Consider the following 21366-nt stretch of genomic DNA (forward strand, 5'->3'; position numbering starts at 1 on the left):
TGTCTCAGAAGGTTGTGCTTTTCTAAGAAATTGTCCATTTCTTGCAGGTTGTCCATTTTATTGACATACAGTTGCCTGTAGTAATCTCTCATGATCCTTTGTATTTCTGCAGTGTCAGTTGTTACTTCTCCTTTTTTATTTCTAATTCTCTTGTTTTGAGTCTTCTCCCTTTTTTTCTTGATGAGTCTGGCTAATGGTTATTATCAATTTTGTTTACCTTCTCAAAGAACTAGCTTTTAGTTTTATTGATTTTTGCTATCATTTCCTTTATTTTTTTTCCATTTATTCCTGATCTGATCTTTATGATTTCTTCTGCTAACTTTGGGTTTTATTGTTCTCCTTTCTCTAATGGCTTTAGGTGTAAGGTTAGGTTGTTTATTTAAGATGTTTCTTGTTTCTTGAGGTAGGAATGTATTGCTATAAACTTCCCTCTTAGAACTGCTTTTGCTGTATCTCATAGGTTTTGAGTCAACATGTTTTCATTGTCATTTGTTCCTAGGTATTTTTTGATTTCCTCTTTGATTTTTCAGTGATCTCTTGGTTATTTAGTAGTGTATTGTTTAGCCGCCATGTGTTTGTATTTTTTACATATTTTTTTCCAGTAATTGATATGTAGTCTCATAGGTTTGTGGTCAGAAAAGATAGTTGATACAATTTCAATTTTCTTAAATTTACCAGTGCTTGATTTGTGACCCAAGATATGATCTATCCTGGAAAATGTTCCATGAGCACTTGACAAGAAAGTGTATTCTGTTGTTTTTGGATGGAATGTCTTATAAATATCAATTAATTCCATCTTGTTTAATGTATCGTTTAAAGATTGTGTTTCCTTATTTATTTTCAGGTTGGATGATCTGTCCAAAGGGGAAAGTTGGGTGTTAAAGTCTCCTACTATGATTGTGTAACTGTCGATTTCCCCTTTTATGGCTGTTAGCACTTGCCTTATGTATTGAGGTGCTCCTATGTTGGGTGCATAAATATTTACAATTGTTATATCTTCTTTGATTGATCCATTGATCATTATGTAGTGTCCTTCTTTGTCTCTTGTAATAGTCTTTATTTTAAAGTCTATTTTGTCTGATATAAGAATTACTACTCCTGCTTTCTTTTGATTTCCATTTGCATGTAATATCTTTTTCCATCCCCTCACTTTCAGTCTGTATGTGTACCTAGGTCTGAAGTGGGTCTCTTGTAAACAGCATATGTATGGGTCTTTGTTTTGTATCCATTCAGCCAGTCTGTGTCTTTTGGTTGGAGCATTTAATCCATTTGCATTTAAGGTAGTTATCGATAAGTATGGTCCTATTACCATTTTCTAAATTGTTTTGGGTTTGTTATTGTAGGTCTTTTCCTTCTCTTGTGTTTCCAGCCTAGAGAACTTCCTTTAGCATTTGTTGTAAAGGTGGTTTGGTGGTGCTGAATTCTCTTAGCTTTTGTTTGTCTGTAAAGGTTTTGATTTCTCCATTGAATCTGAATGAGATCATTCCTGGATAGAGTAATCTTTGCTTTAGGGTTTTGCCTTTCATCACTTTAAATATGTCTTGCCATTCCCTTCTGGCTTGCAGAGTTTCTGCTGAAAGATCAGCTGTTAACCTTATGGGGATTCCCTTGTATGTTATTTCTTGTTTTTCCCTTGCTGCTTTTAATATTTTTTCTTTGTATTTAATTTTTGACAGTTTGATTAATATGTGTCTTGGCGTGTTTCTCCTTGGATTTATCCTGTATGGGACTCTCTGCGCTTCCTGGACTTGATTGACTATTTCCTTTCCCATATTAGGGAAATTTTCAACTATAATCTCTTCAAATATTTTCTCAGTCCCTTTCTTTTTCTCTTCTTCTTCTGGGCCCCCTATAATTTGAATTTTGGTGTGTTTCATGTTGTTCCAGAGGTCTCTGAGACTGTCCTCATTTCTTTTCATTCCTTTTTCTTCATTCTGCTCTGCAGTAGTTATTTCCACCATTTTATCTTCCAGCTCACTTATCCATTCTTCTGCCTCAGTTATTCTGCTATTGATTCCTTCTAGAGAATTTTTAATTTCATTTATTGTGTTGTTCATCGTTGTTTGTTTGTTCTTTAGTTCTTCTAGGTCCTTGTTAAAAGTTTCTTGTATTTTCTTCATTCTGTCCAAGATTTTGGATCATCTTTGCTATCATTATTCTGAATTCTTTTTCAGGTACATTGCCTATTTCCTCTTCATTTGTTTGGTGGGTTTTTACCTTGCTCCTTCATCTGCTGTATGTTTCTATTTCTTCTCATTTTGCTTAACTTACTGTGTTTGGTGTCTCCTTTTCACAGGCTGCAGGTTCGTAGTTCCCACTGTTTTTGGTGCCTGCCCCCAGTGGGTAATGTTGGTTCAGTGGGCTGTGTAGGCTTCCTGGTGGAGGGGACGGGTGCCTGTGTTCTGGTGGATGAGGGTGGATCTTGTCTTTCTGGTGGGCAGGGCAGCATCTGGTGGTATGTTTTGGGGTGTCTGTGACCTTATTATGATTTTAGGCAGCCTATCTTCTAATGGGTGGGGTTGTGTTTCTGTCTTGCTAGGTGGTTGGTGTAGGGTCTCCAGCACTGTAGTTTGCTGGTCTTTGAGTGGAGCTGGGTCTTAGCATTGAGATGGAGATCTGTGGGAGAGCTCTCGCTGTTTAATGTTACATGGAGCCGGGAGGTCTCTGTTGGACCAATGTCCTAAACTCGGCTCTCCCACCTCAGAGACACAGACCTGACACCTGGCCAGAGCACTAGACCCCTGTCAGCCACACGGGTCAGAAGAAAAGGGAGAAAGAAAGAAAGAAAGAGAGAGAGAGAGAGAGAGAGAGACGGAGGGCGAGAGGGCGGAAAGGAAATAAAATAAAATAATTATTAAAATAAAAAATTTAAAAAATTATTAAAAATTAAAAAAATATTGAAAATAAAAAAAAGAAAGAAGGGAGCAAGCAAACCAAAAATCAAATCCACCAATGATAACAAGGGCTAAAAAAGTATACTAAAAAAAAAAAAAAACAGAAAAACGGACAGACAGAACCGTTGGACAAATGGTAAAAGCAAAGCTATACAGACAAAATCACACAAGGTCCATCTCCTCAACTTTGGGATGATTCGTCTTCTGTTCAGTTATTCCAGAGATGCAGGGTACATCAAGTTGATTGTGGAGATTTAATCTGCTGCTCCTGAGGCTGCTGGGAGAGATTTCCCTTTCTCTTCCTTGTTCACACAGCTCCTGGGGTTCAGCTTTGGATTTGGCCCCGCCTCTGCGTGTAGGTCGCCGGAGGGCGTCTGTTCTTCACTGAGGCAGGACGGGGTTAAAGGAGCATCTGATTAGGGGGCTCTGGCTCACTCAGGCCAGGGGGAGGGAAGGGTACGGAATGCGGGGCCAGCCTGCGGCGGCAGAGGCCACAGTGACGTTACAACAGCCTGAGGTGCGCTGTGTGTTCTCCCGGGGAAGTTGTCCCTGGGTCACGGGACTGGCAGTGGCTGCACAGGTTCCCAGGAGGGGAGGTGTGGATAGTGACCTGTGCTTGCACACAGGCTTCTTGGTGGCTGCAGCAGTAGCCTTAGCATCTCATGCCTGTCTCTTGTGTCCACGCTGATAGCCACGGCTCGCACCTGTCTCTGGAGCTCGCTTAGGCGGTACTCTGAATCCCCTCTCCTTGCGCACCCCGAAACAGTGGTCTCTTGCCTCTTATCCAATTCCAGACTTTTTCCCGACTACCTCCTGGCTAACTGTGGTGCACTAGCCCCCTTCAGGCTGTGTTCATGCAGCCATCCCCAGTCCTCTCCCTGGGATCTGACCTCGGAAGCCGAAGCCTCAGCTTTCAGCCCCCACCCACTGAGAGCAGACAAGCCTCTCAGGCTGGTGAGTGCTGATTGGCACTGATCCTCTGTGTGGGAATCTCTCCTCTTTGCTCTTTGCACCCCTGTTGCTGTGCTCTCCTCCCACCCCCATCTCCGCCAGTGAAGGGGCTTCCTATTGTGTGGAAACCTTTCCTCCTTCACAGCTCCCTCCCAGAGGTGTTGGTCCCATCCTAATTCTTTTGTCTCTGTTTTTACATTTTTCTTTTGCCATAGCCAGGTATGTGGGGGAGTTTCTTGCGATTTGGGAAGTCTGAGGTCTTCTGCCAGCGTTCTGTAGGTTTTCTGTGGGAGTTGTTCCACATGTAGATGTATTTCTGATGTATTTGTGAGGTGGAAGGTGATCTCCATGTCTTATTCCTCCACCATCTTGAAGGTCTCTGAAGGATTCTCTTTAATAATTCTTATAGGGGAGTTCTGCTCGTGATGGACTATCTGTTTTTGTTTGAGAAAGTCTTAATTTTCCGTCTTTTTGAAGAATTGCCTGGATATTGAACTACTGAAAGTCTTCTTTAAGTACTTTGAATAAGTCATTGCACTTTCTTCTGGCTTCATATTTCTGATGAGAAATCAGCTGTTATTCCTGTTGAGGATTTCTGGTACCTACTGAATCATTTAACTTTTGCTGCTTTCAAGATTCTCTCTTCATCTTTGTCTTTGAACCGTCTGCTTACAATGTGTGTGATTTGGAGTTATTGGAGTTTGTTGGATGTATAGATTGTTTTCCTTTAAATTTCAGACATTTTTATCCATCATTTCTGCAAACATTCTTTCTGGCCGTTTCTCCTCTACTTTAAGGCTCCCATTATATCTATGTTGCTGTGCTTGATGGTTTCCTACAAGTCTCTGAGACTATTCATTTTTCTTTTTTCTTTCTGTACCTCAGACTGGATAATCTCAATTGACAAATTTTCAGGTTCATTTATTCTTTCTTCTGCTATCTTATATCTACTCTTGAGTTTCTCTAGTGAATTTTTCATTTGTTTTGTACTTTTCAACTCTAAAATCTCTATTTTTAAAAATAATGTCTATCTATTGATATTCCTTATTTGATGAGACGTCTTTGCCACATCGCCATACTTTTCTTTAGATCTTTAGATAAGTTTTCCTTTAGTCCTTTGTACATATTTATAATAGATGATTTAAAGCTCTTGTTTAGTAAGCCCAACTTCTGGGCTTCCTCAAGGACATTTTCTGCTGACTGCCTTTTCCTCCATGTATGGGTTATACCCTTGTTTCTTTACATGTCATAATTTTTGTTGAAAACTGGACATTTTAAATAATATAATATGGAACTGTGTAAATCAGACTTCCTCTACTTCCCAGAGTTTATTGTTTTCTTGCTGTTGTTGTTGCTTTTTGTTTGTTTATTTACTTTCCTGAGGCAATGTCTATATTCTGTAAAATCTATGTTCTTTGTTGTGTGTGGCCACTGAAGTCTCTGCTCAGTTAGCTTCATGGCCCTCTAATGACAGGGCTTATATTTCCTTAAATGCTTTGAACCAGTGAGTCCCCCAGTCTTTGCTGAGTATCTCTATTGCTGAGTATGTTGGGACATGCTTTCTATGCCCTGCAGGTAATGTACAACTCTTAGTCTTCACTTCCAACATTTTCAAAGCCTCAAGATCAACCAGAGGTGAGAGATTAGGGCTTCCTTAAGTAATTTCTGGGTATGCTTGTAGCCCTGCACGTGTGCATGACCTTCTAAATTGCCAAGAATGTATCACAGCTTGTCAAAGACAGCCCCCCAACACACACACACACAGTTCTCCAGCTTTGCCTTTTAAGTGTTTTGGTCACTTATTGTTTGCTCCAACTGGCACTGCCTCAGGCATCGGTGATGTTAAACAATGGCTGCTTTTTTTTTTTCTGACAAATGCCTTGCAGGTAAAGGATGTTTGTTGTGACTAAGCTCTGATTCAAGTCAAAGAGAAGCCCTGTGAATGGGGGTTGACAATTCCTTAGGCGTAGGGCTTTTGGGTAGCTTTATACCTGATTTCCTACAGTGGCTGTAGGGCTGCTAGTTTTCATGGCTACCATGATTGTAAGGGTCTTGGTTGTCAAGGCTATAGCAGACCTGAGTAGAGGAGATTGGGAATAAAGTATGTTAAAACACCACAATATCACTGTTTTTACCAAAATTCAGCTATTTTTCTTGAATAAATGCTCCTCAGATTGTTGCAAACTTCTGGTTAATTTCTAGATCTCTAAAAAGTTGATTTTGACAGTTTTTGTTGGTGTTCTCATTGCTTTTACGGAGGGCTTACTTTTTGTTTGTTTCACATCTGATTTATTTATCTCTCTCTATGATACAAGTAGAGATATAGGCATAAACATATATTGATGAAACATTTGAAGTTGCTTACATTCAGACACTTTACCACTAAATATTTTAGGGTAAATCTCCTAAGAACAAGGACATTCTCCTATATAAGTTTAATACAATTCCCCCACACAATAAATTTAGCATTTATACAACAATACTGTCTAATTTAGGGCTCATAGTAAATATTCACCATTTGTTACAATAATTTTTTAATTATAATTGACATACAATATTATATTAGTTTCTGGTGTATAACATAGTGTTTCAATATTTTTATACATTATGAAATGATCACCAGGATAAGTCTAGTTACCGTCTGTCACCATATGGAGTTATTATAATATTATTGACTATATTCCCTATGCTGTACATTAATTCCATTACTTATTTACTTAATAGCTAGAAGTTTGTACCTCTTAATCCCCTTCACCTACTTTGTCCACCGCCCCCCGAACACTGCCTCCCCTCTGGCAACCACCAGTTTATTTCTGTATCTATGTGTCTCTGTTTTGTTCATTTGTTTTGTTTTCTTTATGGTATTTTTCCTTCTGTATCTGACTTATTTCACTTAGCATAATACCCTCTAGGTACATCCATGTTGTTGCAAATGGCAATATTGTATTCTTTTTTATGGCTGAGTAATATCCCTGTGTGTATGTGTGGGGGGATGTGTTTGTGTGTATCACACCTTCTTTATGCATTCATCTATTGATGGATATTTAGGTTGCTTTCATATCTTGCTATTGTAAATAGTGCTGCAATGAACATGGTACATATATCTTTTGTTTTTTTTAAATATTTATTTATTTATTTATATTTATCTGTGGCTGCGTTGGGTCTTCGTTGCTGTGCATGGCTTTCTCTAGTTATGACGGGGGGGCTACTCTTTGTTGTGGTGCACAGGCTTCTCATTGCAGTGGCTTTTCTTGTTGTGGAGCACGGGCTCTAGGCGCTCAGGCTTCAGTAACTGTGGCACGTGGGCTCAGTAGTTGTGGCTCGCAGGCTCTAGAGCACAGGCTCAGTAGTTGTGGTGCACGGGCTTAGTTGCTCCGTGGCATGTGGGATCTTCCTGGATTAGGGCTCGAACCTGTGTCCCCTGCATTGGCAGGAGGATTCTTAACAACTGCGCCACCAGGGAAGTCCCCATATACCTTTTCAAATTAGTATTTTCTTTTTTTTCAGATAAATACCCAGGAGTGGAATTGCTGGATCCTATGACTGGTTCTATTTTAGTTCTTTGAGGAACCCTCGATATACTGTTTTCCATAATGGCTGCACCAGTTGACATTCCCACCAACAGTGTGTGAGAGTTCCCTTTTTTCCATATCTTCACCAACACTTGTTGTTTCTTGTCTTTTTGGTAATAACCATTCTGTCGAGTGTGAGGTGGTATCTCATTGTGGTCTTGATTTGCATTTCCCTGACAATTAGTGATGTTGAACGTCTTTTCATGTGCCTGTTGGCCATCTATATATCTTCTTTGGAAAAATATCTATTCAGCTTCTCTGTGGAGGGGCTGATTTTGGAGATATTTACTCTACTATTATGAAAATACTTTTTCTATGTATGTCGTAATCTTTAAAATTGTGTTTTTGCAGACTAGCATATTGTGTTTTGCTTTTTTATCCAGTCTGATAATTTCTGCCTTCTAGTTACAATACTTAAGATATTTACATTCATGTAATTATCCATATGATTGGTTTAAGCCAGCCAGTTTGCTACTTATTTTATATTTGTTCCGTCGGATTTTCTTTAACCCCTCTTTTGATGCCTTCTTTATGGAACTTTCCATGGTATTCCTTTAAAGAATGGCAGAATTTATAGAACTGTGGCTAAGGAAAAATGTCATGTCTTCTTAAATATACTACAAATTGGAAAGAGACTCAGTATTTTCCAGTGAGGACAGTTAGAGCTGTGCTGTCCAATAGAAGTATAATTTGAGCCAAGGATATAATTAAAAAATTTCCCCTAGCTACATTAAATAATTAAAAGAAGTGATAAAATTAATTTTAACAGTAATTTTATTTAAGTCAGTATAAGTATTATCCTTTCAACATGTAATTAGTGTAAAAGTTGTTAATGAGTTTTTTTACACTTGTTTTGTAAACATTCTTTAAAATATTTTTGAGCAAGTCTTCAAAATCTTGTATTTTACATTAACTGTCCATTTCAATTTGGACCAGCCTCATCTGTAGGCATAACACAGACTTAGAGGTACTCTTAACAGGTTTGGTTTAAATGAGGCAGAGTAGAAAATGAAGCTGATGGACAGAATGAGATTTCTGAGGGCTTTGATTTTAATAATCAATAGTGAATTATTAGGACAAAAGTAGAAAATAGAATAAGGGGTAGATGGAGTCAAAATAGCTAGCATAGAAAATAATCTTAACTGCTGTATACAGAGGGACATGAAGTCTTAGTCATTTATTCAGTGCAATAGTCTATATTAAGATGGAGATGATAGTGGTTTTCATTCTAATAATAACTATAGTATTTATTTATACATTTATTTCTATTTATTTTTTTATTTTTGGCTAGGTTAGGTCTTTGTTGCTGTGCGTGGGCTTTCTCTAGTTGTGGCGAGTGGGGCCTACTCCTCTTTGCGGTGCATGGGCTTCTCATTGCAGTGGTTTCTCTTGTTGCAGAGCACGGGCTCTAGGCGTGCAGGCTTCAGTAGTTGTGGTGCATGGGCTTAGTTGCTCTGCGGCATGTGGGATCTTCCTGGACCAGGGCCCGAACCCGTATTCCCTTCATTGGCAGGTGGATTCTTAACCTCTCCGTCACCAGGGAAGCCCACTAGTATTTATTTAAAACACTGTCAGGCACTGTTCTAAATACTTTGAATGTATTGTATCGACTCATTTATTGTGTGACTTTAAGTAAGTAAATCACCTTCTCTTTATTGGGTCTCTATTGTTTCCCTGTATAAAAAATTCAAAGCTGTACTAGATAATTTCTAAGCTGCTTCTTAATATAGAAAGTCTGTGTTTTTGGATACATTGATGAGGAAATCAGAGTTTCTGTTCTCAGGGAATTTATAATCAAATAAAATAGGTGAGGTGTACCCACTTCATTAAAATGCATAGAGACAATAATTAGGGCCTTAAGAGAACTATAAAATGCTGTGAGAATTTAAAACTATTTACTTGACTATAATAAATTAACAATAAATGTTTGAATTAGATTGAATTGAATAGTGATAGTTGGTGAATCAAGAGAAGTTTTGTGTATGGGATGACAGTTAATGTAAGCCTTGGGAGGTAGAAGTAGATGAGGAGGAGATGGCATGGAGTAGAAATGAGCAGTAATCCAGATAATGGAAGAATGCGAGCAAGAAAGTAATGTGTGCGTTCAGTAAACAATAACAAATATACTTTGATTGTATTTTTAGGAGGTGTCAAGTAATATTGCTATATGATAAGTTGGATTCAAATCTTGGAGAATCTTCAATAGCCTACTAAGGGTATGGTTGATCACTGAAAATGAAATGTGGCAGGAACTGGAGAGACTGTGCTATGTAATTTTTAGAAACCCTACATCTTATGCCTATACCTTGTGTCAGTCCTGAGAATAGTTAAGTGCAGTTTTATGTTTAAAAAATATTTCATTGGGCTAGAAACTTACACTTCACTTGCTCTGAAAGTTTGTCGTATTTCTTCTGATGAGGGTGTGTATGGGCTGAGACTTAGGGTGATACAGGTCAGATTTGTGCTTTTTTTGGTATTTTTTTTTGTCCTCTAGTATTGTGCTTTATTTCTGCTGAGTCTTAATCCTTTGCGATTAAATGATGCTGAATAAGTTTATGTCAGCATTCTACATAAAGTGGGAGCCTGAGGCTTCCTGTTTAAAACTATTAGTGTCTGTCCCAAGAGCCAGTACATAGAGCACAAATAACCAAGTGGAAAACCATAGATATCTCAGAGGGATGGAAGTTATAAAGGCATTTCATTTAACTCTGTAAATACTAGAATCTCTGTCTTTTTCTTTTAACTTGTGCCTATTTTTATTAGCTTAGCAGACTAGTGTTTTTATGTAATGTTTGGTAAGTTATTTTAGTACAGTAGTTCAGGGAATTCATGAAGCAGTCACATTCATCTGTCTAATTTCTTTCAGGTAACTTGCCCAGGAGTGGTGCTGAAAGACAAGGAGGACATCTATCTTAGCATCTGTGTGTTTGGCCAATACAAAAAGACACAATGTGTCCCAGCCAATTTTCCACTGGTCTTCAATGCCAGAATGGTGTTTGAAAAGGTGAGTTCAAATATCCAATCAAATGTTAACCAATAAAAAATCAAAGTGGTTCCAAATTTTGAATAACACATATTACGATTGTTGACTATGCACTTTGATTTAATTCAAAAGGAGATTTGTAACTTAAATCCGGAAGCTTGAAAATAAATATGCATTATATTATACATTGAATCAGTTGCCTCTTCTTCGTGATGGATCAGTTTACTTCTAAAATTGTCTTAGTGGTCTTTATGTAAAATATAGCACCTTGAATTCTAAGTAATCATTTTCATAGAAGAGATGGGGGAGATATTAATAGTAAGAATAGGTCATATTTTGCTTATGGCTGTCATGTGGTGCTTCTTTCTATAAGTCTCTTTTCTTTTTTCCCCCCTGAATCTGGTGCTTTTGGGTAATTATTACCAATTGTATTTCTCACTTTTTTCTTTCCTTCTCTCCTTGTCTACTTCCCTCTTTCCTTCCTTCCTTCCCTCCTTTCTTCCTTTCCTCCTTCCCTCCTTCCTTCCTTTTTCTCCTTCCTCTTCTCCACAGGTAATTACTGAGTACCTGGTCTGTTCCATGCACTGTTCTAGGCACTGGGTAAAAAAAACAAACATGCTCCCCTCTTGGAGCTTTCATTGTAATAGGTGAAACAGACAATAATCAAGTAAATAGTAAGTGTCATGAAGAGAATAAAGGGAGGGTAAGGGGACAGAAGGATTAGGGGGATTCTTTATTTTAAAGGGTGGTCAGAGAAGGCAATAACATTGAAACTGAGCCTGAATTATGAGACAGTATCAGTTATTTAAAGGTCTAGGGTAAAAGCATTCTAAGCAAAGGAACAGAAAATATAAAGGTGTCTTGTTGGGAATAAGCTTGATGAGCTGGAGGAACACCAAGAAGGCAAGTATGACCATGGTAACAAAGGGAGGACTGCTAGCAGATCAAATTGGAGAGGGAGGCAGAGCCAGATGTAATTTTCGTTTGTTGGTAAAATCTTGTATAGTGATCATGAGAAGCAGAGAGGAAGTGACAGTTCTCAGTAATGTCAGAAGTTTCTTTGGTTGGGAAAGGAATATTTTGGGAATGAGAAGGAAAACACAAAAACTATTTCATATATGTCTTCCTTTTACATTCTCTTCTCTATCCTGCTTCCCTCTGCCTTCTCCCACTATAGATGTTCCCCGAAGCAGTAGACCCTGGAGATGTGGTTGCACAGCTTGAATGTAAGTTTTTAACTTTTAATTTCTGATTCTAAGAGATTTTAGAATCATGCTCTTTAATCCTGAGTTAGATAAAAGTCAAAAAGGGTCAAACAAGAACTTCAAAAATCTTGAGGTGAGAAGTTTTTTACACTTTTTAGAATTTTGAAATATACCTGGAAATAATAAAAACTACGTGTGCTGCAGAGAGATGGGGAATTTTTCCTTTTTCTGTGTTTGATCTGTGAATAACAAAAAGACTTATCTGAACTATTTATTGATTAAAATGATATGGGCTGTTAATGATGTAAGAACTGAGATTCATGTTAGGTGGGACTTTGCCCTGCAAACAAAAATATGTCTTTAACCTCACTGTATTGCAAATCAAGAGAGTAAATAATAGAAGATTGAAGTAATAGTAGCTTAAAATATATATGCTTTTGCATTTTGTATTATATGCAATATGTTAATAAATTATTTGAAAGTGACGTATTCAAGGCTGTGGTTAACAGTAAATTCTTCAAAGTACTGGGGATCAACTATAAAAAGATCCAGTTTTTTGTGAGAGCAGCAATGCAAAGGTATACGTTTGGGAATACGTTATTTGAGCTCTGAGTATGAAATGAAAAGCTCTGTTATTTATCCTTGTAATCAGAAAGGGATTAGGGATTACCATATTGGTCTAATATATAATTGTGACTCAAAATGCCAACAATATTGAGCATCATCAATGTCAACTGTCCCTTCCATACCTTTTGCACCCCGTTGGGACTCTAGCAATATAGAACATGCAGCCTGGAACCATGCTAGAATCTGGGCGTATGGGTAGAAATAGGGCTGGCTCATTGTTTTACCTTCAGGGAGTTAATAGTTTAAAGAACTCTTTATGGCTAATGTCAATATCGTATTTATTTTTTATAGCTGTTCTTGCACTTGGTATTCTGTCTTCCACTACGGCAGACTAGTGAGGTGGCAACTTGGTGCCAGTGCGTAATGACTTTTAATTTTCTTGAACATCTTGTTCAGTATCTGGGAAATTGGGTATCTTAGAAAATATGAAGATAATTATTTCCCTTATCATTCTGAAATTCTCTTGTTATAAAACATAATTTTTCCTATTTTATTTGAAATTTAGGGTCTCTAAGAGTACTTGGTGGTTCTTATTAGTTGGAATCTTTCTTGTCTTGATTTCCCTGATTCAGTTTTTCTCTTAGGTTTCCTCCTGCATCACTGACATTCCACTTTTTGGTATCTTTCTCAAATTCCTCTGGCTTCACTTCTCTGATCTCTTTTGACTTAGTTTCTACTCTCTCCTTATATGATATTCTCCAAAGACTTGGCTTCATGTTTTACCTATCTTCTGATGGTTTCCACAGCAGTCTTTATCCCTGATCTCCCTTGTAAGCTTTGGACCCCTTTTCTTTTACTTTTCTTTTCCTCTCAGCTTTGCAGTTTTTTGTTGTCCCCTAACCTTATTAATATGAAAAATTAAAATATACTAAAAGTGGAAAAGATGGAATGATGAAGTCTCATATACCTGTCAGCTTCAACAGTTTTTGACATTTTGCCCATTGTATTATATGTTTACCCTGCCACTTAAAAAAATGTTGGAATATTTAAAAGCAAATTCTATACATACATTACTTCACTGCCAGTATTCTGGCATGACCTCTAATTGATAAAGGCGTTTTTGAAAAAAATATAACCACTATATTGGTATCATATGTAACAAAATTAATAATAATTCCTTAATAACATCGAATACTTAGTCATTATGCAGGTTTCTCCAATTGCCACCACAATGTCTTTATACAGTTGGTTTGTTAAAAATCAGGATCCCATCAAGGCGTGGTTCACATATGTATATGGCTGTTTAGCTCTTAAGTTTATTTTCTTCTGTAGTAGTGTCCCTCACTTTTTTTCTTCCTAATGCCGTGAATTTGTTAGAAAAATCAGGTCCTTTAGAATGTCCTACAGTTTGGATTTGGCTGCTGCTTCCTCAAAGTGTTGTTTAGCTTATTCATCACTTATATTATGTAAACTGAAAATTAGACCTAAAGGTTTGGTTCGATTCAGGCTTATTTTGTTTTTTTGGCAAGAATCCTTCATAATTGGTGCTCTGTACTTATTATTGCATCATATCAAGTGGCATATAATGTCTGATTGTCTTAAGTTTAGTGATGTTAAGATTTATCTTTTGCCTCCAGGCAGCATCAGCCTGATTCCTCCGTGATAAACCTCCTCTACCGCCTTTCATCGAACAGCTTCAGCATTCCTTGAGACCTGTCTTTTCATTAGGGGTTACCAAATGTGATTTTTCTAATACTGTTAATTTTTTCTATATGTGTTAGCTGGAATTCTTCTCTAACAGGTATTTTCCTTATCAGCAATGTGATGACCCTGAAATACTGTTCTTGTAGGAAAGGTAGTGTCATCTTTCCTTTCCTTACTTTAATAGCTTTAGTGAGGTATAACTTACATATCACAAAATTTACCCATTGTAACTGTAGTTAAGCGATTTCTAGAAAATACATATAGTTGTGAGCCATCATCACAATCCAATTTAGCATGTTTCCATCACCCCAAAAGTTCTGACGCCTGCTTGTACTCAGTCTCTATGCCCACTTCCAGTCCCCACAACCACTGATCTATTTTCTATCTAGAAAATAGATATTTGTATATTTTTCTTTTCTAGAAATTTTATATAAGTGGGTTCTTATAACATTTAGTCCTTTGTGCCTGGCTTCTTTTACTTGGAATAATGTTTTTGAGGTTTATTCATGTTGTTCTACATATTAGTAGTTCATTCCTTTTTATTTATGAATAATATTCATCTTGTATGGAATTTTTTTTCCCCTTCCATTCACCATTTGATGAACATTTGGATTGTTTCAAGTTTTTGGCTATTATGAGCAATGTTGCTATGAGTATATGGATACATGCTGGGTTGTATCCTAAGTATATGTTTAACTTTTTAAGAAACTGTCAGCCTGTTTTCTAAACTTACTGTACCATTTTACATTACCACCAGCAACGTATGAAGATTTTCCATATCATCCCCAAGACTTGATATTGTTAGTCTTTTTGGAATATATAGATGTGTAGTGGTATCTCAATGTATTTTTTTGCTTGTTTGTTTGTTTTTGGTTTTGGTTTTGTTTTGCGGTACGCGGGCCTTTCCCTGTTGTGGCCTCTCCCGTTGGCGGAGCACAGGCTCCGGACGTGCAGGCTCAGTGGCCATGGCTCACGGGCCCAGCTGCTCTGCGGCATGCAGGATCCTCCTGGACCGGGGCACGAACCCGTGTCCCCTGCATCGGCAGGCGGACTCCCAACCACTGCGCCACCAGGGAAGCCCTCTCAATGTATTTTTAATTTGCATTTTAATACTGATAATGTTGAGCATCTTTCCAAGTACAGATGAGCTATTCATGTAGCTTTTTCTTATAAAATGCTTGTGCAAATATTTTGCCCATTTTTGAACTGGGTAGTTTGTCTTCTTACTGAATTGTAAGTTTTTTTTTGTCTTTAAAAATATTCTAAATATAAGTTCTTTATCAGATATATGACTAATAAATATTTTCTCCCAGTCTGTGGCTTATTTTTTTCATTCTTTTAATGGGGTGTTCTGAAGAACAAAAGTTATGAAGTCCAGGTTATCAATTTTTTTCTTTTATGTATCATGTTTTTGATGAAGTCTTTGCCTTACCCAAGGTCACAAAAATTTTCTCTTTTCTTCTACAAATTTTATAGTTTTATCCCTTACATTTAGGCCAGTGGTCCACTTTGAGTTAATTTTTGTGTATGTTGAGAGGTAAGGATCTATTTTTTCTTTGGTAGATGGTACAAATGCTCAAGGAGATTCAAAGACCCCCTTAATTGGGCAGTCTGATAAATGGTCAGATACTTGAGTAACCTCAGGTAAAATGCTTAGAACAGTCCCTGGCACACAGTAAACACTTAAAATGTCCCTTGTTTATTTTTATTGGTGGTGTGTTATTATTATTACTCTTATTATTGGGGAACTGCCAAGTTCCATTCATACCATATCTGCACCCCAGAATCACCAAGCTTCTGGGGAAATATATATTTATGATGTATAAATATAAAGTGATATTAAGGGCCAATGACATTAAAAGCCATATAGGGCTATTTTACATTCATAGAGAAGGCATTCTCTTTAGGGAAATGGTTTTAATCCTGGAATCTACCAGACTAAAATTAATTATGACTAAAGCCATTTCCTGGGAACCATTTTTAGGCAAGAAAGAGAATGAAAAGTTTTCTAGTTTATAGACTACTCTATTGAAACTGGAGTTTCTTCCTTTCTCACTGAAGCTTTGTAGATTTTCTTCTACAGACTCACACACACACACACACACAAACATACTCTGTCACACGTACACAGTACACTCGACCCTTGAACAACGTGGGTTTGAGCTGTGCAGGTCCACTTATACATGGATCTTTTTCACTAGGAAATACTACAGTACATGATCTGTGGTTGGTTGAACCTGTGGATGCTGAACTGCAGATTCGGAGGAACCATTTATATGGAGGAACTGATATGGAGGGCCGACTATAATCTATATGCAGGTTTCAACTGCAGGAGGATGGTCACCCCTAGCTTCTGCATTGTTTACGGGTCAGCTACATACTGCCACAAATACACTGCCTGAAAAGCTCTTCCTACAGATATGGATTTGCCTGCTCCCTCACTTCTCTCCAAGTCACTCCTCAGATTTATCATTATAATGAGAGATCTTTTCTCACCAAAGTATTTAAAAATAGCTCCCCCTTTTGGTCAATATCTCAATCTCTATCCCATTATCTTTAAGGTTATTGTATCTTCTACACCAGAATACTTTGAGAGTAAAAGAGTGTGTTTTTAGTATTTCCACCAAGACAACAGCTGTGAAAAGGGTACTGCTCAGGGCAAATAGGGATGAATGGTCCTCCTGTTTTTCTTCCTAGCACTGATATATTATTTATTTTTTATTTTCTCTCTCATTAGAGTGATAATTTCATAAGAGCATTGACTTTTCCTTTTTTGTAGCTGCTGTGTGCATATGACAATACTTGGCACATACTAGGTATTTGATGTTCAAGGAGTTAAACAAAATATCATAAATGCATCGTATAACTGCCTCTCATTACTGTTTTCATGAGTGTTGGAACTGTCCTACTGAGAGATACCTGTTTGTAGTATACAATCCTTTGATTAGGAAATGTATTTTGTATTTGAAATTTTGAAATGTAATAATAGCTGCTCTGGCTTCTTTCTCGTTTGGATAAAGAGAAGATGCGATCTTTATTTATATTGCAGTAGATTACTAGCTGTCCGTATTGTTTTCTCTCGCCTGTAGGGAAAAATAGCAGTTTCATTATAGCCTCTGCTTTTCAGCTTCTGGAAATTAGTGCTTACCTGGTGTCTGGGGTATTCAGAATGCTTTCAGGTGAAGATTTGAAGGCTGAGAATAAATCCTTCAGTGTCTATGAATGAGAGAGTCCCTGCCTCAGTGGTCAGGAGAGCTTGTAGGACTCAGGATTCATATTTTAAATCCATGATGGCAGATGCATTCCCAGCAGTTCGCCCTTGCAGTTAGGGCAGGTAAATAGGCATTTATTGGAAATTGTTATAGCAATTACTCTTGCTGGTACAGAGTGTTAATGGCATTCTGGCACTCTCTCTCAAGGTGTTTATGGTAGCTTTTGATTTGCTCCATGAGACTAAGATTTCTGGAGTACTGGAGTACATTTACTTTGTAACTTGGGTTGAAAGTACATGTGAAAATGACAATTTTTACAGAAGGAGGGAAAATGTCATTATTTAGTTATAAGAAAGAGCAACTGTAAAATGGGATTAATTATACTATATGTTCCAGGAGATGTAATTTACATGAACCTATTATTTGGTTTCCAGGAACATTAGTTCTCTAAAAACTTTTCCATTAATAATTTAAGGTCTTTTCTTCTTGAAGTATTTTTGCCAAAATATATATTTTTAAATATAAAAGAATAGAACATTGTTTATAGAAACTAGGAAATAGTTTTCTCTTTAGAAGTTAATCTATGTTCTTGTGATAAAATATAAACTAATTAAACCCAAGCAATTACTTTTCAGGCCACTTCTTTACAGTTGAGGAGTTTCAATAACAATTCTACCTGTATTGTTTATTTTATTACTTCACTTTGTGTGGCAGTGATTCATTGTGTCCATGGTAGATTCAGAAGGTATATAGTATATTGACACAAATCTTAAATTTGTTTTCTGTTTAAACCCTTTGTTTTTAAACTTTATACTCTTCTTGAGATCACTGATACCTCTTTTTTTTTTTTTTATTAAACTTTTTTTTTTTTTTTTTTTGCAGTACACGGGCCTCTCACTGTTGTGGCCTCTCCCGTTGCGGAGCACAGGCTCCGGACGGAGATCACTGATACTTCTGAGACCACTGATACCTTTAGCAAACTTATTGGAATTAAAAACTATATTTGGAAATATATTTTGTTAACAGCTGTGTTTATTTTTCTTCACTGTAATTTGTTCACAGAAATAATACCTGGCAATACTAAACACCCATGTAATATTTTGATTGACGTTTTATTGGCTATATTCTGCTTGTGTTTGGCCCCTTCCAGAATGATTCTGGCTAGTGTGGGGTACTTTTGTTTTACTTATATCACTTATAAAAGGGCTGTTCCCTTCTTTGGCTTTATTTTTAACCTTTTACTTTCCTTTATGAAATGGTTTTTGTTTTTAATATTTATTTATTTGAAAAGAAAGTGGAACTTTTTCTTCTGTCCAATTTACAAGTACTGAATTTGCAGTGTCAAAGCAAGGCAAGTTCTTCAGACTGGAAAGGGTAAGCACATTGTGCACATGGTGTTAGAACTTTTCACCCAGAGAACTACCAGGCAATTAATTTTATTATTCTGTAGGACTTGCTCTCAGGCAAGGTGTATACATACATACATATGCATATATGTAAATATTAATGTCTTACTTTAAGTCTGGTTTTTAATTATATTGAAATTATATTTTTAATTGGTTATAGAATTATTTTAATTTTCTTCATAGCAGAGTTACATATAGTCTACAGAGCTGATTGCAAACAGCAGTCCTGTAACATCCCTATCCTCCATCATTTCCTACTCCCCTAAGGACTGCTTTTTTTTTTTTTTTTAATTGTTTTTCTTTGTATTCACCTCCATTGTCTCCAACATGCTTATACTGCATTTGAAACGTTTGATTTTTAAATATTGGACATTATTTCTACTTTCCCTTATGAAAAATGAGGATTTAAATAGTTTTCATATGTTCTGTCTTTGCTCTCAAAATATATACATGCCCATTTTCTGTCTTTCTCTTCTCTTAATACAGTTATATCATAATTTTAGATTATATTGTTAAGATCATGTAAAAAGTATTATGGCTGAACCATGTGGTATATATACTATCATACTTTTTCTGCAAGGATTTTGTTTTCACTTGAACTAATAATTACTTTCCTTTGCTTAGTTTTATAGTTTTAGTTTTTTTGTTTTTGCTTAACTTAACCCCAATTCTCCCTCAGGTATTTACATTATTTTCTCACAGTTTAATGTTCTTTCACTTATGAATCATTTTTGTTTTTTTGCCTAGAGGCCTAAAACTTTTTAATTTATTTTTAAAGTGTAGTAAGCTACTAGAATATGTCCTGAAGTTGCTTTTTATGGCTTGGTACTCTTAGGTACAGTGCATTCTCCTTCATTTGTAGTTTGTAATCTTTTTTCATTTCTGTAAAGTTTCATGAACTATATATACCATTTAATATTTATTTTCTTTCTTTGCCTTAGTGTTTTTCATCAGGGTCTATGTTGGATTTTTTTTGCATGTTTAGTATTTGTTATTTTTACTCGTATTTTAAAATCTTTTTGTTTCTTTTTGATTAAAACAACTTTTTGTTCTTTTATTTCTTTTAAGATACTATCTGTTGTGATTATTTGCTTTTGTTTTAGTTTAATCTTCGTTTCTGAAACAACTTCCTTCTCTATTTCTGCTTCTTTCCTAAGTTATTACCATCTTTCTTCTGTGTTTTACTAAATTTGATTTATGTAGTTGCTTAATATCTTGTATTACTTCCTTAATTTTCAAGTAGTAGATTATAGTTTTTATTTATTTTGAAAGCATGTCTTTTGGATGCTTTCACTGTAGGAACTTTTTTCTTTTGCTCACTATTATTATCTTTTAAACAAGAGCTTGGTATGTGTTTGACTGTGATCCTTTTCTTTGCTCATTCTTAATTTAGATTTTTTCCCGTGAATTCTTAGAAGGAAGCGTGATTTAGGATAATTTTTTATAGCTTCACCAAGCTCCCTTATATAGGGTTCAAAGTATGGTGGCTTGCTTTCTGGAATTTTCTGCCTTTGTTCCATTCCACTTTTGATAGTTTTTTTCTGCTGTTGTTTTTTTTTCTGCGTTTTCTCTTTCTACATTTTTATCCTGTTTATTTTGTATTCTGTTCTCTACCATTTTTCTTGGTTTCTTGTGCTCCATCCTGTCCAGGAACCCTGGGTGTTGTTTCTATAGTTCTTACAGGCTACCAGACTACTTCACCACCTTTGGACCTTACTGTACTCTTTTGAACTCACCTGCTATTGGAATGGGCAAACACCCTTCCAATTTCAACTGCTTTTCTCAGATTGATCTACTTCTTCCTACTGAGTACCAGTTGGGTATTTAGAGTAACTCTTCCCAGGTCCTTTAGGTACTCCCTTGCTTTCTTCTGCTTCTCCTGCATAGATAGATGCTGATACCTCGCAGGTTTTGTGGTTGTTCGTGGTTTGTCATCACCTGCTTTATCTTAGGGTTTGTGGAGATATCTTGTCATTTATTTTATTGTAAATGTCTGTAGTTTTCTGCTGTGTAATTGCTGCATATGTTTTTCTGGAAGGGAGGTTTGGAGAGACTTGAAAATTCTAGTCTTCGCTTTTATTTTGTGTTTTTGCTTCTGCCTTTCATATTCTGCCTTTCATATTTCATCAAATTATTGGCCATCTATTCATATTTAAGAATAGAAGACTGAAATGCTTTTGGAAGTTATGTGCCAGAGGTGCCTGGTACCACTAATTGCTAAGTCTGTTGGGGTTCCTCCTGGATGCAGATTGTCAATGTGTACTTTATTGTAGGTGATTTCTCTGGGTCATTTTATTGGAAATTATGTCACTATCTTTTTATATCTTTTCTCTTCAGCTGGTCATATTCAGTAAAAGAATCATTCACATATTTCTCCTAGAGGCTATATACTTGGCGACCTGTTTATAGAACCTTGTAGTGGAAGAAGCTGTAGTAAAATCTCATTGTATAGCCCAGACTCTTAATCTACCTGTTTTCATATAGTATTACCCCTGCTGTCAGTTGTACCTGCTGTTTCCATTCCAGTGAAGACAACTACTACTACTATTACTTCTCCTCCTCTTTCTCTTCCTCCTAACCCTCTTCTTCCCTCTCCTTCTTCTTCTCCTTTCCCTAATAAACTTCCATGCCCCCCCTCCCTCCCTTCTCTGCTCCAACTCTCTAGAGAATAACTTCCGGTCACCTGTTTGGGAATGGGGAAGGGCAGTTTCTTAGTGGTGTAAATTGGAAGAAGGATCTGGGGTTTGACTGCTTCTTCAACTTTCAATTATTACTCGGGTTTTTAACCCCACTGATTCTGTCATTTACAGAGGTACCTAGCACCACCAATTGCTACGTCTCTTAGGAGTTCCTTAGTATAAAATGGTTTGCC

General features: G+C 36.7%; 1 protein-coding gene across 2 annotated transcripts in view; it reads left to right on the plus strand.

The window, feature by feature from the left end:
- The window catches only part of SPATA6 (spermatogenesis associated 6), a 153972-nt gene that overhangs the window by 13660 nt on the left and 118946 nt on the right, over positions 1–21366 (plus strand). For both annotated transcript variants that reach the window (XM_029230782.1, XM_029230783.1), the window contains exons 2-3: positions 10284–10421; positions 11578–11626. In XM_029230782.1, coding sequence (XP_029086615.1) covers positions 10284–10421; positions 11578–11626 — 187 coding nt within the window. The remainder of the gene's footprint in view (positions 1–10283; positions 10422–11577; positions 11627–21366) is intronic.

The sequence above is a fragment of the Monodon monoceros genome, unplaced genomic scaffold (genome assembly GCF_005190385.1).
Source record: "Monodon monoceros isolate NGI ecotype Baffin Bay Population unplaced genomic scaffold, NGI_Narwhal_1 Super_Scaffold_18, whole genome shotgun sequence".
Lineage (NCBI taxonomy): Eukaryota > Metazoa > Chordata > Mammalia > Artiodactyla > Monodontidae > Monodon > Monodon monoceros.